Source organism: Lepidochelys olivacea (assembly GCF_965140295.1).
Source record: "Lepidochelys olivacea isolate rLepOli2 genome assembly, chromosome: 21".
Classification (NCBI taxonomy): domain Eukaryota; kingdom Metazoa; phylum Chordata; order Testudines; family Cheloniidae; genus Lepidochelys; species Lepidochelys olivacea.
Window position 1 is genome coordinate 1295617 of NC_140431.1, and position 25504 is coordinate 1321120.

Here is a 25504-nt window from a genome sequence, read left to right on the forward strand (position 1 = left end):
TTGGCAGTTAAACTTTCAGTTGCATAGCAACATTAAAGCCACTCTGCTGCACGCACCAGGAGAGACTAGAGTTTTCATATAATTAAGTGTTCTTCAAACTCCTCATTATTCTTGATTGATAAGCCCTAATAGAACAAGCAAAGCATTCTCCTAGAGGGAATATGGTAACACTTGTTCTCTACAACAGCTCACTCTGTAAAGCACCATCAGTATATAAACACTTTTTTCACAAGACTGGTAGCAGCTAGAAAACTGAATAGAGTAACAATTTACATATAACACTTCAAATCTTTGGTATTGATTTGGTTAGTTTTGACAAGGTAGGTCAATAGGGCTGTTAAAGCATTCTGGAAAATATTAGTGCTTTCTACTTCTATAGTACCTTACCTTTGTTACACAGGTAAGTAGAAGTCAGATGTGGTAAAAGTGGAACAGAAGAAGATTCCCCTATTCTAATGCATAACCTCTTAAAGGATAGGTGCCTTTTATGTAACACTCCTGATACAGAACCTTGGACAAAGTAGTAAATGGCTCTCTGGGGTAAGGACTGATTGTGAAAACCAGTTGAGAGGAAGGAATGATCTCATTATGGGGAGGTTAACAATCTACAAATGGTATGAGGAAAGAATCTAAAGCCACCTCCCTAGGAGAAATTGTTATGCTGTAAGTGTAGCTGGTGACTTTGCTAGTTTCCAATAAATAGTAAGTCAGTCATAGGACTAATATTGTCTGAGAGAAAAGGATTCCTTTAAATCCACTGTTCCATCTCACACCATAAAGGGACGATGACATAGGTCATTTTTTGTAGTAAATTGTTTATGCAAAGCTATTTTCTGTACAATGAAAATTAGTAAAAATGTAAAAAGTGACATTTAAAATACAAATAAATCCATGGAAGCAAACTCCATCAAACAGCTGGTACTATATTTTGCAGGACTGTGGCTGAGTATGTCACACTTGAAAAGGGAGGTAAGGTAACTTTCAGATGACAAAGGCAATTTATCAGTGGAAAATATGGATGTTTAGGGCTGTATATTTAGTTAAGACAGTTCTAATGCAGACCGCATCATTGTAAAATGAGTCTACAGCTAACATTTAAAAGTGCAAGAATGAACAGGCTGTGAATGGGAGTTTCTTTTTAATATATCTATATAAAAAATAATGAGCGATTTACAGGTCTCTCTAGTCAGAACCTCAGTGTGTATATAAAGGTGCTGTACAATATATAAACATTTACATCCAGTACATCCATATGTTGCTTAGCATTCCAAGGCCACATTGCTAAGTCACCTTATACAGTAAGTACAGGTACAAGTTCTCTGGAAAAGACTCACAAACAGAGGACACCAAAGCAGGTCACAACGTTAACAATTAGAAAACAGCATTTGGATGGATGGGTACTTGCTGATAACAATTTCAGTGGTGCTAATTCATCTTGGTATTAAATTTCTGAATTTGGTACTATTCTCAATGGTTAAACAAGTGCATACAACTTAAGAGGCTCCCACAGGTTTATCAACCAAGAATACAGGATTAATATCTACATAGGCTAACCCATACTTTCACAGTCAAACTCTACAATATTGAGGATTTGTACACTTTATGCTACAGCAAATTGATGGATTCATAAAATGTGAAGCAGCAGAGGACAGTTCAGATGTTGTAAATTAAACAGATTTTAAAGCACTGTTCATTTAAGCCTACTGCTGAGTAGTTGTCTATTTCAAAAGTTTCTAGCTTCCAGTCAAAACTGATTTTTTTAAGCTTTGGGAGGCTAATCAACTTAGCAGCAGTTCAATTATATTTTTAATGAGCAAGTCAGATTAGTTTAACACAAGGATACAGCAACTGATCTTGACTTTCCTTACCTTTTTCCTCTGCTTTTGTGAACTGGCCCAGCCCCTTTTACTGTTTTTTTTATTTGCAGTCACTGAAAACCTAGCACAGGTCAGAAAATCAAATCTATTAATGCTATTGAGTAAATCAAACCATGAAATTTCTGCAGACTGCTAGTCCTACAGTTAACTGATATAAAAATATCTTAACATTCCTCAATGTTATTTAAATACATATTGAAGCCCAAACAATAGATATTAAGTCTCATGTACCCTGTATGTCAACTATTTCTCACTCAACCAAAAGCAATTACACACAAATAAAACAGATTTCTAATAGTAGGCACAGGTAAGAGGGACTTTTTTTTAAGAAGCTGTTGGTGGTGGTTGGTTCTGTCTGAGTTTGCAACAGCAGGATTTTCTGTTTCAAATACTGCTTTTACATATCAATTTTTAGTTTTACAGGTAAAGATGGGACATTTCCAAGTATTTTTAAAACATACCGTATGTGGTGCTTTGACATACAGTACCAGAGGGAGGTTGAAAGCACAGCACCACATCCATTCCTTATTTCCAAAGAACTGACCAGATAAAATCATGGCCCCACTGAAGCCAATGGGTGTTTTTGCCAGTAACTTAACAGGGCCAGGATTTCACCACTTAGTCTTCAAAATGATATTTGCAATACATGTTTTGCAGATAGTTACTATAATTACCTTAAATGAATTAAGCAAATTTGTTTTGCTCCTAGAAAGCAAAACTAACCCCATAGATCACACCAAAATGCAATTATCCTTTTAAATTTCACATGGGCTATTAGGAACTTTAAGAAAAAGAATCCAGTGGGGCAGCATCAGTGGCTCATTTGCTGCTCTAGAGTTGATAGAACCAGCACACTCACCTTCTTACTGAAGTTGTGAGAACTCTTAATTATTCCCCTATATAAACATGCGACATGCCTTTGAGAAAATAGCTATTTTCAAACAAAATCTTGGCTTCGAGTCTGGGGAAAACCTACCAGGAGGATTAAATTGATTGGCTACAGTAGATAACTTGGCACAAGAAGTGAGTCATGATCACATTGGCAATATAGGCATTAAAGTTTGTTCAGAAACTCACAATACTATCTGAGAAAGCCTTAGCAGTGCAATGTTGAGAGAGCAGCAGGACACTGCCTTCAAAGGATGAGGGGACAGCAGCTTATGGAAGAGCTCCTTCATGCAGCTTAGTTAATTTAAGAACAAATCAAATGTACTTTCCAGCCCCTGGAGTTAGTTTCTGAAAAATGACAACTTTGTGGAAAAAAGATGCTTTTAATTGACCATATTAGAAACCTGATTAAAACATGTTCTAAAAATGTTTCAGTCAAACCCGTTTTTCAGTGACACCTGTTGCTTTTGTGACTTTACTTGCACTTGGTACCTTCCAAGGTCCAGGAGTTATTGGTGCTTTCTTAACTAGAAAGCTGCATTCAGGTTTTGAAATTCCATCATCTTTGGTTTCATCAGTTGGCTCCAAGCCTTTTTCTGTGTGGTCTTTGTTCAGAATAACTGGATCTTGTGTTTGGAGCCTAACTTTTTTTCCCATGGAAAGCTGTGAAACATCAGAAAGACTTGCAGTTTTGAAGTCGCTAGAAGTTGGCTCTCCAGTATTGGCTTTTTCATCTTCATCTACTCTTTTCCTAGGCTCATTGGCCTTATTTAATGGAAGAGTCTTTTCATCTGCTCTTGGGTTTTTTCTCTCTTGAGACTTCTTCTTCTTCTTCTTCCCAGCAATGTTCTGCTTTCTGTCTTGCTGTGTTACTCCTGATTTTTCATTAGTCTCAACATCACCATCACCACCAGCTATTTTATCTTGAGAGTCTAGTAACTTGTCTGACTTGTCCCCACTTTCTTCTTTTTTGGGATGCTTTTGGGGACTGGCAGATCTGCCTCTGTTTCCTCTGGAAGTTTCTTTTAAATTGATTTGTGTGTGTGTATTCTCACCTCTCCTGGGTTGCTCACACTGGTCTGAGAGATTGCTGTGTGTGTTTTGTGTCTCACTTTTTCTTGGACTGTGGAGCCCTGCTTGCTGCAATTCCCCAGATGTGCCCAATTTTTTTGGACTCTCTGCTCTCTCTCTTCTAATGTCGTCATCAGTTACTAAATCTAAACTGGTAGGCTGGTCCCATCTCTTCATATGCTCCTGGGTAGAAGACATATGTTTCGGCTTAGACTGGTTTTCAGTTAAAGTGCTTTTCTTTTCAGGCACAGTGTTTTTAGCTTCTTCCAGTTTCTCAGATATGTGAACATTCGCTAAAGCGTCTTCCAGTACTGGTAAATCACATACTGCAGAGGTGGGTAATGGTGGCTGTTCATCATATATTATATTTGAGGATGATGGATTAAAACTATCTTGATCACCTGGAAGTGAAGCAGCACAATGGTGTGACAAAAAATCACTTAACCAATATTCACAAACATTTATCTAAAATATCTTAATGTAATGAACTTCCACAACGTGATCTAAACACTTTTTTAAAAAAAAAACAACAAACTTATATTCTATAACACACTAAACAAAGGAGATTTCCTCACTCAGCTGTAAACTTAAATTTTTAGCTCACAGAAAACAACTTTTTTGGGAAAAATACAGGCTAAGAATGCTGGTAAGGGCTTGTGAGGTTCAGCATAGCTATAGGCCTCACGCAGCAGAATTAAAAATCCCTATCCTACACTGTTGCAATTCATACCAAAAGAATACTGAAAACAGGGAGAAGGTGAGGTTACTATTTATAGCAATGTACTTAAAGAAAAAAAAGAGGTGAATCACAAGACATGCAGATTTACCAAGTCTTTAAGGAAAGACCAAGAAAAGCACTGAAAGCCTTAATGTTGTTCAGGTTTCATGTAGGAGCACAAACTGGAAGGAGCCAGACCTGAATAAGGAAGAGAAAAAGCCCAGGACTATATACCAAAAATCACAGGAAGCAAAAGCTTTCACTAGAAGTGTACGATTCAAATGCAGAACACAAGAGCCAACAGGGTGATAGTATGGAAGAGCCACCCCCCTCCCCACTAAATTGCTGCACTTAGGCCTGGCAGAATTCTGTGAGGGAGGGAGCTATGGAATATTACTGACAGCTGCTATTGTTATGAAAGGCAGCACACTTCTGTGCCAAATACTTATAACTGCATGAAAAAGCAAAACAGATCTTAGGTTTGTAATTGTATGCTTAAATACCGACAGTCAATAGAGAGACCTGGAATTCACTTAGAGGGGCTCCTTTCTTGTTTATGGGCACAGATGTGTTTAATATTTATTTTTAGGGGAGACACATAAGGCATACAAAGGTTTACTACACTCTTAGAGGGTAGCCTAGCCTAAAAATTCAGCAGTATCTCAAGAGATCTGTTTTAAGTTTTCAAAATACTAATTAACCAAGCCTTACTAGCATAAGGGCTATCTCAGTAGGAGATACATGTGATCTCAATAGAAGACAATTGAGGGGATCTAACAAAAAGGATAAAAACAAGACTAAGTCTTCCTGTAGTTCAGAGATACTTTGCTTTTATTCTTTGTACTATTTGCTCTGATGGAACCAGGCAGTGTATTTTAGGACCATGATGTTTTAAGTTATTTTCTAGCTCAGTGGGGAGAAGGGAAAAATATAGGAAAACATTTTTAGACAATTTCATCTGTAAGTGGAGGTCGAGTCCTGCCTACATATAATAGAATGCTAAAAACTTGCATAGGCTACACTATGCTTGAAGGTTCAAGGTGTCAGATTTTAATTTGTTTATGAAAGTCATGGGCTTTTACAAAGGGAAAGTGGCTCTGTATCTAACCATTCCAATTTTACTACAGAGCTGTTACGCTATAAGAAGGATCCTTACATGGTTTAAATACTTTCCTGTCTAAAGCCTTACAGCAGCTGCGAAGGGTTGAAAGGATAGAATTGGGATGGGGAGGAATAAATTCTCTTGCTCTCAGTGTGCTCTGCTTTGAAATACTGTGACAGCCACAAATAGCTTTGATTTTGGAGCATGCCCTGCAGTTGAACTCAGTCAAAGCTCTTACAGGCATTTCTGCCCAAGCAATTTGCTTAGGGATTTGTGCTTTGCCGCCTTATGTGCAAAAAACAAGTGTCACAATTAAAGTTTTCTATTCCGAGAGCAAAACTTTCACTCGTTCAGAAGTTTTGTTTTTTAACGTCTTACAGTTTAAGTTCATAAGAGAAACTGAAGCACCCACAAAAATAATCATCTTGGTTGTGAAGCGTGACAGAAGCCCAATACCATATGAGATTTTATTCAAATGTAAAATCAAATTATGTCTTTAATTATAATGTGTGTAGAGAAACACAGAAATGAAGTTGGAGATGGATGGGAGCATCAGAACAAAGCATGGCCTAAAGAATACTTGCAACAACATTACATGTCATGGCGTCTTTCCAAGGTTTTTCAGTAAAATTATTATGTGGCAACAGTTGTTTTTTTTTTTTCTGGTCACATTATTTGTGCTTGTATGAAAACAGGCAGCTTGAAAGTCAGCAGAAATGGAAGGATATTGCTGAATAGCTTCAGTGCTTACACAACAGCATCCAACCTCTTTAGACATTAATCAACACACATTTCTATTTACCACCTTCCCCCGGTCCCCTCGGGACAAACTGGCACAACCTGCAACTTACCATGATCTGGTATCAAGCCAGTCCCTGGTCTCAGAAGAAGAACAACTTTATTTCCTCCTGCTTGAATCAGCTCGATGGCTCGTGTATGAGTGATACCTTGGGTGGGTTCGCCATTGATTTCAACAATCTGGTCACCAACCTGAAAAGACAATACCAGCCAGGTTAAACTTCATGAAGCACAGCTACTGTAACTGGATTCTTATTCAATATAGGAAAAGCCATAGCTCGACTCAAGCTTTTCTTTTCCCTAGTCCCTTCTATTCTCTGAAACCCACTCTCGTACAACCACTAACATATACAATTAATGTAATTCAGCCATTGGGCTGTTCAGTGAATTCTTCATGTAGATATTCTGCCAAGCTGGCTTCCCTACAAGGGCTCAGGTTACTTGAAATGAATTTTCCATTTGATAAATGTTTAATACATCCATGTTCTTGAGTACATCTTCACTCCATAAAAGTAATTTGTTGATGCTCTGTTATAAAGACTTGCACCATGAAGATACTTAAAATCATGTGTATGTGGTAATTACTCTAAAATTACAACCAAACACCCTTATATTAATATAGCTGAGAGGGTTGCTCATAAAGGAAAGGATTTATTATTCTGAGAGAGATCACTGTACGACAATACTAGCTCAGTCCCGACTAGTGAGATATCAGCTTTACGGACTTTGATGCAAATTTACAAACGTATCAGATAATGGATGTCAGAATATCCAAGCATTTGGGTTCTAACCCATGAAAGATCATGAGGTCCGTCTTGCAATTAAACCGATTTTCCATTAGGTGTCACTACTGCATAAAAGTTGCAGTTTAAAGAGCATGTATCTTACTTAGATCAGTTTCATAAAACATTACTGAAGGTGATAGTCCCACATAGAACCCTATGATCATGGAGCACTAATACAATAATAAATGAATGAGGACGACGACATACAGCCATTTGGAAAAACACAGGGCCGAGGTGCGTTTTACCATCTAGTGTTCAAACCAGCTGCAAACTGGGTTATTAGAGCTCCTTTGTGTCAGTATCCAAACGTACTACTTAAATTGGGGCTGGGAAAGGCCTAGTTCCATTTCAGTGGCTGAATTGGGAAAGCCTGGAGAGCACAGACTAGTGTACAAGCTTATCTAGGCACGGAAACGTTCTGTCCTGGCCAGGAAGAATTTAGAGGTACCTCCTGTTTCCAGAACCTGCTCCCTCAGTTGTCATTGACATCACTCCTTATGTTTTGTTCTGAGCATTACATCTATTCATCCCTCTGACCTCTGCAACAGCAGCGATGAGAAGTGGTCCTTGCAAGAATCAGGTACCATGAAGGAGATGGTTGCAAATATTTTCCACCACATGGAGTATAATAACGACACCTCTTCAGCCTTGCTGGCCCTCAGGACTCAAGATTCCCAGCGGGGTCTGGCTCCAGTGACAGCAGCAACAAGGGGAGCACTGGTACAGAGAGGACTCCGGTGTCAGCCTATTCGAGTGCTTCCATGGCTGCCACCTCTGGTGCAGCTGCACTAGGATGAGGGAGAGCTCCCAATTTTATCCGGGTATATGCATGATCAGCCCAGTGGACATGGAAAGCATGTCCCTTTCAAGGGCTGGTGGGGGCACATACCTTCTGCCAAGGCACAGGAGATGAGGCTGTCCCATTATGAACCCATTTTTCAGGGTGCTATAGTTCAGGTGTGAAACTGTTACTGCTTCAAGTATGGAAACGGCCTTTTAAACACAGCTGAATATGCCTCTCCCATACAGTGCAGGCACCCAGCTAATTCACTGAGGTCCCCTGGGAAACAGCCTAGCCAAGACTGCACCCTCTATGTCAGTCAGCATGGAGCTCTGAAATGGAACAATACCTGCCTCTAGCAGGGGCAGGAAGCAGATAACAGTGGGCTGCTCCATACAGACTGCTACAGTGGAAGAGGAGCCCTGCTAAAACCATGAATCCCCTAGTTTAGATGACCAGAAGGTGATCAGCACCTGCAGGGAGACAGGAAAGAGCTGGGTGTGATCAGCTAGGTAAAGTGCCGTGGGAAGAGGAACAGGGAGGACACCACAGCTTTGTTTTCCTATCTCTCTCTGGTGAGAGGAGGAAGAGATCTTATTACACAATTATCTGGCCTGGCCTACCAGATCTTTGGAGAAATGCAGATGTCACATAGAAGCATAATGAAAGAACGATGAGTTCCAATGTGAAGATGAATATTTGAAATTTGTTTTATTATGAATACCCCACAGTCAAATTTACCCTACAGCCCACCCGTTCTTGGCACAGATGATCCACAGGAGAAAGCAGATAAGTGTGCTGATGTCATTTTTGAGAACAGAGCCTGAAGAGTTATATTGTGTCCCCCCAATAGATTGGGAGTTTATAAAGCTGAACCCAGACAGAGTTCAGGGAATTGTATATATTTGATTCTGTTTATTGCTGTGAAATTTCTCCAATGAAAGTCCAAGTTTATTTGCAGCTGGGAAGTCTTCACATGCTGGTGACTTGAACGCAAAGCTCTGGAGCTTAGCATAACCCCACTTGAAAGAGCAGTACAAGAGAAAACAGAAGCAGCACTATAAGACTCAAGCAATCTCCCAAGCATAAGAAAAACTAATGACTGTAAATGCTAAGAATTAGCACATTAAAACTTAACTCTTTGAATTTTGCATCCAATTAAGCCTGACATCAGCCCTCAAAAGTAGTCTATTACTGCCTTCACTTTGCACACTACAAAACTGACAGAGAAAGTGAAGTGACTTGTGTAAAGGGCTGTATCACATGTCACTGGCAGGAATGGAATCAGAACTAAGAGTCCCTGATGCTCAGTTCCATGCTTCAGCCAGTACAAAGTCATTTTATGGACAGTAATTACAGAACTGTATTTGGTCTCTGTAGCGAGATGAGACTCATTGGTGCAGTGCCTCCTGCTAGTTGTCCTGGGAATTAGCTCTTTCCAGCCTTCGGAGCACCCTCTGCACGCCAGTGTCTTGCCTGCCGCTGGCCCCGTGTCCCTCCCAGATCCTGGTGCCCTTTACCGTGGGATGCTGCCCCCTGGCAGTGTCCCCACACTCTGGGTCTCCCCTCCCAAGGGAACCCCCAACCCTCTATCCCCACCTTGCCTCAGTGGCTGCTGCCAGTCATCGTCTAGGCTCCGCTCACTGGGGCAGACTGCAGTCTGTAAACCACACATCATTGGCAAGGAGGTTGGACCACCTGCCTCTGCCGAACCCTGGGCTGCTCCTCCCAGCCCCTGTACAGGCCTCTATTGAGGCCGGAGCTCCCCAACTCCTCCACCCTTTCCCCAGCAATGCTCTGTCTCAAGTACCCTTCTCTCCCAGGCAGCCAGGTCCTTCTCTCTCAAGAGCTAGAGAGAGACTGCCTCAGCTCCTGGCTCACAGCTCTTTTCTCAGGCCAGCTGTGGCCTGATTGGGGCATGGCCCCAGCTGTGGCTGCCTTCCCAATCAGCCTGTTCTTATCAGCTCTCAGCCCCAGCCCTCTGCAAGGGCTGGCTTTTAACCCTTTCAGGGCCAGAGCAGGGTCACTGCCCCGCTACAGTCTCCAACTGCGGCGACACTGCCTTCTCCCTTTGCACACATTTGGTTTGTTTAGGGGACAATATTTGAACAGCGGGATTCTTAGACATGACACACAAGAATTAACATTAGGATACATTGGTAGGGAAGGCACTTGGTTTGGAAACATTTTAAAATTCCATGCTGAACAACGAAAGCTCAGCTTAAAAACAAAGGTTGGGTGCTCTCACAAACCCACATTTACCTGGACTCTGGGAACCTTCCAACAGACTTGCATTTCATTGTGCTATTTTCAGTCTGGGTTTCCAAAAATTCTGTTTGGCACTTATTCTGGCCAACTACTGTCTATAGAGAAGAATTCATTATCAGAAACATCTGTTACTATGTCTTTAGGGTAGATGGCGTCCAGCTTTCTTTGGGAGAGGCTATGTCTTTTGGAGAGAGAGCACGTTTCTTTCCCCCTGCATGCTGCTGGGATTTTTACTTCCTGAAACATTAAAACTACCAACACAGTTTGCTACATCTCTGCAATTACAACTCTTAGACTGGAGCAGTGTAAATAACCGTTTTGTGTGTGCAGTGAGACATTAACCACTTGCAGGGAAGCAAATTCTTTGACGGGGTAATGAACATCCTGAGGAGCCCAACCTGTTTGAATTCATCAGTGTCTCTGACACTCACGTGAATTCTTCCATCCTTGATGGCAGGCCCATCCTCAGCAAGTCGAAGGATGAATAAGCCCATGTTGTACTCCTTTCCTCCGCGAAGACTGAATCCAAAACCGCGAGGGCCTCGTTCCAGTTCTACTGGAGAACAGCCAAGACTCTGCATAAGAAATGAGATAAACAATTGTGGACTGAGGAATTTTAACTTTTGTTAGTTTCCTACATTTTCAGGAAAGGTATTTTATAAAACCAGAGAAATCCTTTCAGTTTCACACACTAGACAGGTTTTAATACACAGCTATGAAGGGATGGAATTGAATCTGATTCATTATAACATGCAATTGAATCTGATTCATCACAAACTCACATCATATGATTTGGTATGAGGTGGAGTTATACCAGGGGTGGGCAAACTTTTTGGCTCGAGGGCCACACTGGGGTGCGAAACTGTATGGAGGGCTGGGTAGGGAAGGCTGTGCCCCCCAAACAGCCTGGCCCCCACCCCCTATCTGTCCCCTCCCATTTCCCACCCGCTGACTGTCCCCCTAGAAACCCCCGACCCATCCAAACCCCCCTGCTCCTTGTCCCAAGACTACCCCCGCCCCAAACTGTCCCCCCCGGGATCCCACCCCCTATCCAACCCCCACTGCTCCCTGTCCCCTGACTGCCCCGATCTATCCACACCCCCAACCCCTGACAGGACCCCCAGGACCCCACTCCCCCTGTTCCCCAACCCCTGACCGCCCCAGAACCTCCGCCCCATCCAACCATTCCCTGCTCCCTGTCCCCTGACTGCCCTCCGGGACCCCCTACCCAGCCCCCTCATGCGCTGTCACTGCCCCCTTACCATGCTGCTCAGAGCCCCACTGCCTGTGTGGCTGCGGAGGAATGGAAACAGCAGGGGAGGGGCCAGGGGCGAGCCTTCCAGGCCAGGAACTCAGGGGCCGGGCAGGACGGTCCTGCGGGCCGTAGTTTGCCCACCTCTGAGTTATACCCAGCCAAAATCTGCAGAGCAGTTTAATTCTAAGATTCTTAAATATGTATGAACTGTTTTTCCATATAGAATGTTCCCAAGATGTTACAGTAGTTCTGTTTCAAAGGTTTGTTGTTTCTTTTATAACTATAATGATCAGCAATATTAAACTAAACTAAGTTTATAACAACATTAAAATACTAACTATTAGCAAAACATCCTCCCTACTGTTTGACACATGCCTAGTCAGCACATTCCTAAAGAGTATCTCAACACCGTATCTCCTAAGGGAAAGGTTAATCTACACCAGGGGTCGGCAACCTTTCAGAAGTGGTGTGCCGAGTCTCCATTTATTCACTCTAATTTAAGGTTTCGCGCGCCAGGAATACATTTTAACATTTTTAGAAGGTCTCTTTCTACAAGTCTATAATATATAACTAAACTATTGTTGTATGTAAAGTAAATAAGGGTTTTAAAATGTTTAAGAAGCTTCATTTAAAATTAAATTAAAATGCAGAGCCCCCTGGACCGGTGGCCAGGACCTGGGCAGTGTAAATGCCACTGGAAATCAGCTCGAGTGCCATAGGTTACCTACTCCTGCCCTATACTATTAGCATACAAGGCAGTTGAATTTTAGGGCCTCAGTACCACCAGGATCTTGCAGAGACTCTTGGCTCCTCAGGATAGGTGTCTACCTGAGAATGACGGCTGCCTACAATGGAGAGAACACCGCCATCAGGCTGGGGCAAGTGCTTGTGCTCAGGCCAGGGAAGCCTGTAACTGTTGGAAAGTTCTCTTCCAGCTTCATCTTCTGTGACTCCCCTGCAAATTGATGGAAGGAAAGCTTAAGTTACTCAGGTCACATTTACATGGAAACTGAATTAATCTGCAATAGTTACTATTGGATGGACCAGCAAGAAACGTCAGTTGTACAACAATATGGTTTTCTTATGCAAAGCTTATACAATTAAAAAGGTATTTAATAGTTGTTTCTTCATCTGTTATTTATAACCTTAACCTACTGCAGCACATCAACAGACGATCATCAATCGTCAGTCTGTTGGTTGGCACCAAGGAGCTGCATCAGCTATTTAATTCCCGAGTTAGGGACATCTGACACTGGTGTCTTCTGTGAAACCAAGGATTATAAAGAGTACCAAAAAGAGCAGTTCAGTCTTACCCTCTGTTCTCATTTAGAGGGAACCCTTCTCTCTTCCCTCACAAGTGAGACAGTTTCAACAGTTTATAATGTTTAGTTTATCCTAAGAATGAAGTCTCCCCAATTCATACACAGACAGAACATGATCAGGTACTTCTGAGTAATGTAACAAACATGCAAAATCCAGGAAATGAATCACTTGAGGATTTAATCCCAGACTCTCTGCCATCATCAGAATGATTAAAAAATATCTGTGTGTACCATCCAGAAAAAGACCACAGAACTGCTATGAATGGCTTTAAACTGTGCAATGACAGCATCAAGAAAACTTGTAATTTTTAAATGTTTGTTTTAATTGAAGCAGGTAAGAAAAGATCATCCAAACAGCTACCTGCAGTAGTAGGGTACTGCTGAATTATTATGTAATAATGGTAATGCTAATATGGGAAAAATCGGTGAAAAATCCAGCCATGTCCATCTCTTCATTGTGCTATATAACTGATACTCTGTTTCACAGCCAATGTATCCCTGTAAACGTTTTCCCCATTGACAGCGTCTCCCAGGATCTTTTTTCAGAGTAACAGCCGTGTTAGTCTGTATTCGCAAAAAGAAAAGGAGTACTTGTGGCACCTTAGAGACTAACCAATTTATTTGAGCATGAGCTTTCGTGAGCTCCACTGAATCCATCTGATGAAGTGAGCTGTAGCTCACGAAAGCTCATGCTCAAATAAATTGGTTAGTCTCTAAGGTGCCACAAGTCCTCCTTTTCTTTTTCCCAGGATCTTATGAACCATTTATTGATTGGGGTTTTATTGGGTGATTTCCACTTATAAGTAATCACCCCTTGGTCTGAGAAAAGTGCTGAAGGGATGGAGCATCATCTCTGATCAGGGCTGGTCTTAGATATCTGCCTCCTGATTTATCAGGTCATTGAACAGCCTAGCCATACAAGAATGACATTTCTAATTTCTCCTCAACCCCTTCAGCAGATACCCTCTTCTGTAACACAACAGGGATAGTCTTCAGCTCTGAGTGAGCATAGTCTGTGTATCGATTACAGTTCCCCACAACACATGCTAAAGACAGCACACAGCATGAACACTAACAGTTACATGAGATTATAAGAGCCAGGCTGATAAAGGAATTACTGAGGCAACAATTCCTCACAATTTAAAGTCCTCATTAGGTACCCAGAACGGTGGAGTATTTGTGCCTTTTAGATGCAGTCAAGGGCAGTGCCCTGGATGATGCACTCATGCACCTAGATGAGGGCTTGCTGCAGGATATGGGGAACATGACCCACAGTTGGCTGCCCCTCCTTCCCTTCACTTCTGTGCACGGATTCACCCAAAGATGACTTAGGCTGGGGCTATCACACCAGCCAGGCTCAATCTTTGTTCATTTTTGGTTCCCATCTGTCTGAAAACAAAGGCATCATACCTGTCTGCTGTTGCAGAGTTGGCTTGTGTTGTTCCCATAGGTCTGTGCTGTGGGGCTGGACTTTGTTTGGCAGAGTTGGTTCCTGAAGGGGGGCCACGGTGTTCTAATAACGTCAAACAAAACAGAATTACAGCAGACCTCTAAAAATACACTGTGTGGTATGAGGGGAGTAAACAGCACAAGAGAGTTAATTGCTGTTCTGAGCATTTCTTACTCTTCTAGGTAAACAGCAGCTCTTGTTGTCAGGTGCCCAGAGTGAGAATGCAGGGTTTTTAATTTAAAATTTCAGGAGAAACAGAATTTCTGTTTCCCTTAGGATAAGCTACTGGGCAGATCTGTGCTGCATGACAGTCACATGCCAGGTTGATGCTGCGCTGAAGCGGAGATTTCTAGATTCAGTTCCATAAATCAGGGTATTTGGTGAAGTTCATCCTCCCCATGGAGGAACTTTCTGCTAACCTAAACTACTTTATTCTAGGAATGACAGCACATATTAAGATTTCGATTGTCTGTAACTTGGTAAAGGCAGGAGCAGTGTCAGAACTAGACAAATCCACAGGGCGGATCGTCCCTCCCCCCAAAAAAGTATTTGATAGTGATTTAACAAATCATCAGAAAGATCATCATGATGCCTCCCCCACCCCTACTCCAGCTCCACTGTGAACAGGTTTTGAGCCCAACCCAGCAGGGCTCTTGGAGGCACTACTGAGAGTCACATCTGCTAATCCATCATGGAGAAGATCTATCATAGGTAAACTCTCAGGGAAAGTTTACAAATGGTTCCTGAAACTGTATTAAAGGAGATATTTTAATCAGAACTGGAATATCGGAATGTTCTCCCTCTCTTCAAAGAGCCTTAACAGTCAATTTACCTATAATGACATTTTAACAAAATCCCTCTTAGCAGCCTTCACAAAGCGAACCTGTCTCTGACACAGAGAACACATTTACTGTATGTGTCTGATCAAATGACTTACAAAAACCTCACCATATTTTGAAATACCAAGTGACTGCCACTCAAAAAGCAGAGCAAACCATATTCCTCCAAAATGCACTCAGAAACCCGAAAGGGCAAGTTTTAGCCTGGAATGAACATTTATAGTTCAGTTGCAAACCCTGAAAATAAGGGCTTATAATGGAAAGTGTCACAGGCATTCCAGCTCACTGTTGCTAGGAGTGTGTTAGGTAAATGCATTTCAGGGTAATAACTGAAAAACACAAGTAATTATGCACATAGAAGTAAAGGAAAGCATATTACTGCTTCTCAGTACAGATTCTTAAATTAGATTGCAGCATTTCTCAGCTATACCAGACCCTGCAGAGTTCATCACAGGGCTGTCTGGCCTTATTGCTAGGACATGCCTTGAAGAGGTTTTCTTCCCTCCCAAGACAAACGTCAACATTTATTCCTGGCATACGTTCAAAGGTTTAGTTAATAAGCACAGGTAAGAAAAAGGCCATCTGTCTGCATGAATTCTCAGCTCCTCCACTCATCCTGCTCTCCCATGTTTTTGGATAGTACATGACTAGGGGCTGTTATAAAATGTCTTCTGGAGCATGGAGCGGAATTCACTTATTCTAGAATTAGAGACACAATTGGGACAAAGGATGAAAAGTAAAGAATACACATTTGTGAAAGCTGGAGGGGAGTAGTGGAGGGATGAGAGTTGCATTGTAGCATTTTCACTGCCAATCTAAGAGGTCAGCACAGAAGATACATTGGGGAACAGCAAAGTCAGTCTGGGCTTGAGCACTATGGTGCTGAATAGCTTCCGGCTAAATGGGTATTTCTCTCTCCCCTCAGTGTTATTCACAATGCAACTAACTAGTGGCAGCAGTAGCCAGGCATCCAACCCTATAAAGCCCAACCTGCTTCCCAGAGTGTGTAACTGATTGAGAGGTCTGCATGATCTAATGTGTGCCCTGGCTTTCCCCAGGGTCTGACTGCTCTAAGGAGGATAGTACCTGCCGAGTATTTTGTGATCTGGAACTTGGTGCTTACTGCAGCTGTGCCATTAGCTGAACTACGTTCCCCAAACTTAAACCAGTGATTATTTTAGAAGCAGTAATTTACTCTTGTTTATGAGCAACATGGATTTCTGTAGTTCCTCCAAACATTACATAAATCTCCAAGCCACATGGCTTCTCCTGTTGGTCACTTTGGGCTGGTTTTATAATCGATTACTGACATTTTTTTCCCAATACTGATTCTCACTCAGGTCCATGTTTTATCTCTGAATTTTATCTGCAAATCCCATATGATTTAGGAATGGAGAAAAGCTAAGATCAGGGTTTCTACAGGGTGTGTGAAAAGGGGTGTTACATTCAGATATTAATGGCAGAGGCAATTTATCTCAGAGACGAGGTTGATTAAAAACTAGATAGAAATGGACTTAGCGGAACCTCAACTTAAACTCCAACTGCATTAAAGGCAGGGTGATTGCTTTGAGCTGTATCCCTGTGGCCTGAAATGAATTTGATCTGATAATCATGAAAGCGACACTGAAATATAATGGATTTTATAAATAAAAAGAGCCTCTCTGTTTCAAGCATTAATAAGCAGGTAAATTAAGTCTTTGATATTCTATATGAAAGGCCAAGATACCATGTTAAATATTTGCAATGAATGTGAAATGAGAAGGAATCATTTGTTGGCTTTATCCACATACTAGCTTTAAGTATTTATTATTTAAGAGTGGAGAAACCCATCTTACTTGCAAAATAATTATAGCAACTTTAGTTTAACCTACAAGCAGCAATCCAGAAAAATGCAGTGGTAAGCAGGGCTGGAAAAAAGCTCTCTCTTCAAACGATTGGATTTTACACATTTATAGTGAACTATTTGTGTAGGGAACAATATAATATTAAGAGCAGAGTTGCATGGGAGCTTTCATTAGAAAATGCCATTTCTGAAGGTGGGACTTTGGCATCACAAATATTCATTTTGCTGCTTAGAGGATTTCATTGTTTTGTGCGCTGAATTTGCTAGCAACCTGAGAGGCTTTGCAGAAGAAACAGCGATCAGGATGCGAGTTTTCTCCAGATGTATCTTTAGAAGAACTAAGGGCCACAAAATGTTTCTATTGTGTCCTGGAAATGCAGCATCAGGCAAATCTGTGCATTTTCACAGAGCAAGAGGAAAACACTGAAAATGCCCAGCAGGGCAGGATGTCTAAGAACTGGATATTCGCTAGGCCTTAGGGTGCTTGACTTCTGTTTGGCAACAGGACCCCCGAGGCAGAGCTGACCCATGCTACTCGCAATGCCTTGTGGACGTGCATAGGCAATAGCACCGTAGGAACTTACCGATTAGTTCTGGGGCAGAGGCTCTCCTGACGGGAATTCCTGCTGCACAACGCTAGGATGCCAAGTAAGCTCAGAAAATTCAACTCTACTTTTCACTGACATCCCAGAGTGCAGTAATTTCTTCCCCCTTCTAAAACTTGAAGGATCAGATCTTTTTCACGCTAAGAAGTGCTAGAGCTGGATGGGGAATATTTCCTGTCAGGAGCAGTCTCTCTCTCCGATTTCTGTGGAGGGGTCTCCATACCACAGCACTGATTCTCATAATGCCTGAATCTTGTCTTTTCAATAAAACCATCTCTGCATGTGTCTCCCCTCCCCCACTCCTCTGCACTTGTGCCCAGCTTCCATCAAGCAAATGAAATGAGCTCCACAATCCGTCACTCACTAGGTAGATTATTTTCCTAAAACCTCCAACGTCTTTATACCACCTCCTTTTCAGCTTGTTAACTTAAGAAGATATAAAACCAGACTCTGGGGCTTTGTATCTATTTTATTACAGAAATACTTGGTGATCATGTGGCAGGACGCCGCACCCTGCAGGCTGTGCCACCATTAGTATCCGCACTGGGGAGAAATAAGCAGGCATTTTTCTTACCTTCCTCAGCAACGACAGTCAGGGTAACCATGTGGCCTGCATCTTTAATCAGCTGCACTATACTGTCATGGGAGAGCTCTATGATTGACTGCCCATTCACAGCTGAGATACGGTCTCCCACTTTCAGCTTCCCACACTGATCAGCTGGGCTCCCTTCAATAACACGCCCGATCTTGTGGGGAATCACTAGGGAACCAAGAAGAGGCATGTCAGCGTTTTCAGCATACACTGTACTTGTTAATAGGCAGCTGCTGTTCCTGTTCATTTATATGAAGCACTCCAAATGTAAACAATTGCTGTTACCTATCTCAAATAAATCAGAGTGGCTTTACCATGGAGTGCTTACAACTTGAGAGGAACTAGCTGTTTATTGTCACTCTGACCTGCACATTTGAATCTGGCTAACAATAGGCAGCAGGTGGGGTTGATATAGAGAATTCCACACACCCTGCAATACTGGCTGTCTGAGCCACGCAGGTTGAGTACTAAGAAGAAGTGGATCTTGTAGTGGTGTTTCATTTTGTTGGCAGCCAAGGTTCATTACCCTTAAATCAGAGCAAGCTAAAATCAAGAGCCTTAGCAAAAAAGGGCATCATATAATTTCACAGAGTTTTCTCTCCATTGCATACATGGAAGGAGGCACTATTGGAGCGAATGACAATAAATCAACCCTGCCACTTTGATGTGCAAGACAAATAGGGATGCATGTAAACAGAGAAACGGTCAGAGGAATGGGAAAAGACTACTTCCTCTGATTTGCTCTGTGTGGCTAAACCTATAACTAGATAAAATGGAGAGAAAATTGTAAAGCATCGTTGGTTCCACTTCCAAAGCGGTTACTTGGTGCACCAATCTGGCAGATTACAGGTAACACAACGTTACTTATGCATACTCTCCCTTAAACGAATCTTAAAGTTTGCCATTATGAAACACAGGTTATCAAGATAAATTTCCTACCATGCCTCCTTCAGTTTATAGCAGGTGTGAAATTATAGGCCATGTGGCTCTGCGATAACCTCCTGAAGGTGGCACCGCTGCCAGTAGCAACTTCCACCACTGCCTGGCTATCAATAGGCAACCAACAGTTAATGATTCCCCACTCATTGATTTGTCCGTCTGGTTTGTACAGGGTACAGTTTTTATACTAAAACAGAATAGGTCATAAGGGGTCGTGTACTGTTAAAATTTGAATTATAAGTTTTTCCATCTAAAACAAATTTTACTTGAGCCAATGAATTAAACAAAATAAATATATCAGCTTTGTGGCTTATTTGAGCTACGTCAGATGTGCTGAGCAGGATGTCAGTCTATACACAGGATATTTGGGCGTTACTGGAATGCGTTTTTTAGATTCTTCACAATGTGCGAGGTGCTGTGCAAACAGGAGAGAAGGTATGGTCCCTTATCATCTAAAAGGCACTCAGACATAAGGGAAGTAACAAAAGGTATTAGGCAACTGACCAGGTGTTTTAATATCAATGTGAAAAAAATTAGACAGAGAATTCCCCAAGTACTCAAACAAACATTGCCACGAAAGAGGGTATTTTAGAGGGATGTGAATGAGAAGGCAGTGGCCCTACAGAGCATCTCAAGAAAGGTAGTCCATCCATAAATACATGTATAATATATAATAAAATTAATATGGCTAATATAATGTTATAGCAAATAAAAAGTGGAAGTTAAATTGTGAAAGGAGTATGCATTTCTATGGAACACACTGTGTACACAGTGTGGAATACCACCCAGTTCTTATATAATGCCTTTGATTAGTAGAACCATAGGAGCTAGGCATCAAAGTGGCATGGATTAATAGGTTGCTGAAGCTGGTATCACTGGCAGAGTGGGGAAGACGGCCACTATGAAAACAGAAAAGAGCAGATGAGTGGGAAAGGGCAAAACTTTACAGGCTCCTAAAGGTGACTATGGGAACCCTTCCAGCCCACTGGTACCAAGGAGCATTTGTCCTGTTCAGACGCCGCTGGAGTCTTGGCCTGACTGATCCTCCTCTTAGCCATGGGGTCAGTCTCGTTAGATATGACCAATGCGCCTCTTTCAGGAACTACACGTGGGACCAGGCAGTGGCACGGTATGGAGTTCCAGTCTGGGACACATGGGGATAGGCGTGTTCCATTTCCAATTCCCAGGTATCTCTCTGCTGTCGTATCGAGTGTGCAAAGTCAAAGGTCTGCAAACAGCTTTATGCTGCACACTGTCCTAAGAAACTTCCATCTCCACGGTCATTTTCCCTTCATTACAGCTTGCCAGACAGTTTTATACATAAAACAAGCCAACTATGACAGATCCACTGGAACAAAACAAACCCCACACAGCATGCAAAGCCAGCAGGGTGAAGGAAAAATATTAACCAGGCAAAGCCACTAAGAGCCTTCCCCTGGCACATGAGAGCTATTATTATGCCTAAACGAAAACCTTTAAAGGAAGCAGATCACATCTGCACAGAATGAATAAAATCTTATGCATCAGGATTCTCTGAGGCACTTTGTTCTGCCATATGCAAGAGGTTGGTTTCTTTCTTGCTTGCTTGCTTGCTTAGAAGTACTGAAGCATCCTTTGGAGGGAGGAATAGATACAAGGAGTTTGATGCAGCAATGGTAAATATAGGCGCACAGATTGCTTTTTGATCCTGTGATACAAGTACAAATACCTTGCAATACTAGGGAAGAAAAATAAAACATTCAGACTGCATTTACTTTACAATGTGGCTCATGACAGTGGTGCTGGGTGTAGTCAGACAGAATGCAAAGGTGAGCCAGAGAAGTAAAGGTTCTGGACAAAGGTTTTTCCTACTTCTGCATTTCTGGGCTTCATAGAATATCAGGGTTGGAAGGGACCTCAGGAGGTCATCTAGTCCAAACCCCCTGCTCAAAGCAGGACCAATCCCCAACTAAATCATCCCAGCCAGGGCTTTATCAAGCCTGACCTTAAAAATATCTAAGGAAGGAGATTCCACCACCTCCCTAGGTAACGCATTCCAGTGTTTCACCACCCTCCTGGTGAAAAAGTTTTTCCTAATATCAACCTAAACCTTCCCCACTGCAACTTGAGACCATTACTCCTCGTTCTGTCATCAGCTACCACTGAGAACAGTCTAGATCCATCCTCTTTGGAACCCCCCTTCAGGTAGTTGAAAGCAGCTATCAAATCCCCCCTCATTCTTCTCTTCCGCAGACTAAACAATCCCAGTTCCCTCAGCCTCTCCTCATAAGTCATGTGTTCCAGTCCCCTAATAATTTTTGTTGCCCTCCACTGGACTCTTTCCAATTTTTCCACATCAAGATGGATCTGCATCCATAACCCCTGGTGTTTTCCATATAGTAAGTTTTAACCAGCTCTCCAGATTAGCTTATCCAGGCTGCTCACCTCACTCCACTCTTCTTAATACATTCCTTTAGGGGCCAGAGCAATGGGACTGGGAAAGAGAAGGGGAAGCGAAAAGTAAGGGAGAGGGAGAGTATTTTTAAGGGGCTCATTCATATTAGTCACTTTCCCCAGGCCGGACCAAGCAATGGGCTGGGTATAGGAGGGGGCAGAACTAAAAAGCCTCCAACGGGCAGAGGAAAGTTCCACTGGTAGCAAAATATGAGCATCCTTTTCTCAGAAATACAATACTTTTCTTCAGGCTTCTTTTTGGCAGAGATCAGCCAGTATCTCTACTTCCCAGCAGCTCCCACAGGCTCTGACAACTAGCAAGATCTGGAGTGATGCTAATGGAAAATTGTAGGTTGGTGGTGGTTGATCTGTAAGTCAATACAGCAAATTGCACTCAACAGCTCACGTGAGGCCAATGCACCAGTAGGGAGCAAACAGAAACCTCAGCTCATTGTGCTGCCTTAGCTCCGATACATTGGTGCCAGAGGAACTTCACGTTAAATCAAAGCCCATCTGTCAGCATACTGCCTTCCCACGCAACCAGAGCTGCCTTTGATTTACCTGGATCCCTGAAGGTGTAGCAAAGATGGCTCCCCTCTGTATGGATCCTTAAAGTCTCTCACGATGGCTCTTGGACCAGTGCTCACATTTCTACCTTAGACTGTCACCAAAGATCTTCACTGGTTCCAGCCATCCCTTTCACTGATGCTCTCCCCGTCATAACTGAAATTTCACCTGAAATCCCTTATGTGCACCCAAAGCCCAGTGGAGGGAGAAGGTCTCTGTCTTCTTCCTAACGTCTTTATTATTTCTCCCAAGCATGCTTCATTGAAAGGGAACGGATGGTGAATGGAGAGAGAGGGGTGCAGAATTATGTACTTAACATTATCATTTGGCATTTCAAACTATGACCGCAAATCTCAAAACACTTTCTGAAAGTCATCAGAAATCTGACCTTAATTTACCATTCAGGCTTGTAATTAATGAGCTAGCAAACACTTGTTACTTGCTATAAAGGAGCAGACATTGATGCCTCTCAATTTTTACCTCCATTTAAAGATTTAATTGTATTGTCTTTAATTTCTTCTCCCACTTTTAAGGCCTACATTTTTAATATAATTTATGTAAGAGTTATCTGAGAAGAGGAAAGCATCACAGGATTGTAGAGTTACAACTAACTGATGAATTATCTTGTGTAAAATATCCCAGTGGGTTCATTTTAAGTCATTAATAAATGATCTGGAAAAGGGGGTAAGCAGGAAGGTGGTCAAATTTGCAGATGATATAAAATTATTCAAGATAGTTAAGTCCAAAGCAGACTGTGAAGAGTTACAAAGGGATATCATTAAACTGAGTGACTGGGCAACAAAATGGCAGATGAAATTCAGTTTTGATAAGTGCGAAGTAAGGTTGTCAATTAATCGCAGTTAGCTCATGCGATTAACTAAAAACAATTAATTGCAATTAAAAATTTAATCTTGATTAATCACAGTTTTAATCACACTGTTAAACAAAATACCCATTGAAATTTACTAAATATTTTAGATGTTTTTCTACATTTTCAAATATATTGATTTTAATTACAACACAGAATACAAAGTGTACAGTGTTCACTTTATATTACTTTTGATTACAAATATTTGCACTGTAAAAATGACAAAGAAATAGTATCTTTCAATTCACCTCATACAAGTACTGTAGTGCAATCTCCTTATCGTGAAAATGCAACTTACAAAAGTAGATTTTTTTTGGTTACGTAACTGCACTCAAAAACAACAATGTACAACTTTAGAGCCTACAAGTCCACTCAGTCCTACTTCTCATTCAGCCAATCACTAAGAGAAACAAGCCTGTTTACATTTATGGGAGATAATGCCACTCCTTATTTACAATGTCACCTGAAAGTGAGAACTGTTGTTCGCAGGGCACTTTTGTAGCCAGCACTGCAAGGTATTTACGTGCCAGAGATGCTAAACATTGATGTGTCTCTTCATGCTTTGACCACCATTCCAGAGGACTTGTCCATACTGATGATGCTTGTTTAAAAAAAAAAAAAAAATAGCATAATTAAATTTGTGACTGAACTCCTTGGAGGAGAATTGTATGCCTCCTGCTCCATGGTTTTACCTGCATTCTGCCATATATTTTGTGCTATGGTAGTCTCGGATGATGACCCAGCATATGTTGTTTGATTTAAGAACACTTTCACTGCAGATTTGACAAAACACAAAAAAGGTTCCAATATCAGATTTCTACAGACAGCTACAGCACTCAAGGTTTTAAGAATCTGAAGTGCCTTCCAAAATCTGAGAGGGATGAGGTGTGGAGCATGCTTTCAGACGTCTTAAAAGAGCAACACTCTGACGCAGAAACTCCAGAACCTGAACCACCAAAAAAGAAAACCAATCTTCTGTTGGTGGCATCTGACTGAGATGATGAAAATGAACATGCGTTGTTCCGTACTGCTTTGGATTGTTATCGAGCAGAATCCGTCAGCATGGACGCATGTCCTCTGGAATGGTGGTTGAAGCATGAAGGGACATATGAATCTTTAGCGCATCCAGCTACAACAATGCCATGCAAACGCCTGTTCTCACTTTCAGGTGACTTTGTAAACAAGAAGAGGGCAGCATTATCTCCTGCAAATGTGAAAAAACTTGTTTGTCCGAGTGATTGGCTGAACAAGAAGTAAGGTTACGTGGACTTGTAGGCTCTAGAGTTTTACATTGTTTTATTTTTGGATGCAGGTTTTTTTTACATAATTCTACATTTGTAAGTTTACTTTCATAATAAAGAGATTGCACTACAGTATTTGCATTAGGTGAATTGAAAAATATGGTCTTTTGTTTTTACAGTGCAAAGATTTGTAATAAAAATAAATAAGAAGTGAGTATTGTACACTTCTGATTTCAATGACAACACAGAATACATATATTCGAGCATGTAGAAAACATCAAAAAATATTTAAATAAATGGTATTCTATTATTAAGAGCGTGATTAATCGGGATTAATTTTTTTAATCGCTTGACAACCCTAGTGCAAAGTAATGTACATTGGAAAACATAATCCCAACTATATATACAAAACGATGGGAATCGTGGATAGTTTTCTGCAAATGGCTGCCCAGTGGGCAGCGGCAGTCAAAAAAGCTAAATGAATGTGAGGAACCATTGGAAAAGGAATAGAAAATATGACTGAAAATATCACAACGTCACTATGTAAATCCCTATTCACCCAGACCTTGAATACTGCATTCAGCTCTGGTCACTTCATCTCAAAGAGAGACAATTAGAATTGGAAAAAGTACAGAGAAGGGCAACAAAAATGATGAGAGGCATGGAACAGCTTCCAACACAGCAGAGATTAAAAAAACTGGGACTGTTCCGTTTAGAAAAAAGACGACTAAGGCGGGAAATGATATAGGTCCACGGAAACATGACTGGCATGGAGACAGTAAATAAGGAAGTGTTATTTACACCTTCTCATAAGACAAGAACTAGGGGTCACCAAATGAAATTAATAGGTAGCAGGTTTAAAATGAACAAAAGGAAGTCTTTCTTCACACAACGGACAGTCAACCTGTGGAATTCCTTGCCAGAGGGTGTTGTGAAGGCCAAGACTATAACAGGGTTCAGAAAAGAGCTAGATAAGTTCATGGAGGATAGGTCCATCAATGGCTATTAGCCAGCAACCCCATGCTCCAAACCTCTGATTGCCAGAAGCTGGGACTCAATGACAGGGCCGGGATCACTTGATGATTCCCTGTTCTGTTCATTCCCTCTGAAGCATCTGGCCTGGCAGGAAGACAGGATACTGGGCTAGATGGACCACTGGTCTGACCCAGTATGGCCATTCTTACGTGAGATGTTGCAAAGATGTTCCAGCATAATGCAATACACTGATATACCAATGTTTCTTATTTACAAGCATTAAAAAC

The 25504-nt window shown here is 41.6% G+C and overlaps 1 protein-coding gene across 3 annotated transcripts in view; it reads right to left on the bottom strand.

Moving 5' to 3' along the window:
- Window positions 1–903: 903 nt before the first annotated feature.
- The window catches only part of MAGI3 (membrane associated guanylate kinase, WW and PDZ domain containing 3), a 211099-nt gene continuing 186498 nt past the window's right edge, over window positions 904–25504 (bottom strand). For 2 of the 3 annotated variants that reach the window (XM_084611306.1, XM_084611305.1), the window contains 6 exons: window positions 18177–18362; window positions 14276–14378; window positions 12372–12498; window positions 10720–10863; window positions 6508–6646; window positions 904–4237 (listed from right to left, as the gene is read on the bottom strand). In XM_084611306.1, coding sequence (XP_084467432.1) covers window positions 3201–4237; window positions 6508–6646; window positions 10720–10863; window positions 12372–12498; window positions 14276–14378; window positions 18177–18362 — 1736 coding nt within the window. In that variant the 3' untranslated portion in view covers window positions 904–3200. Of the gene's footprint in view, window positions 4238–4663; window positions 4753–6507; window positions 6647–10719; window positions 10864–12371; window positions 12499–14275; window positions 14379–18176; window positions 18363–25504 lie in introns of all 3 variants that reach the window. The other variant, XM_084611307.1, reaches the window with a different exon arrangement.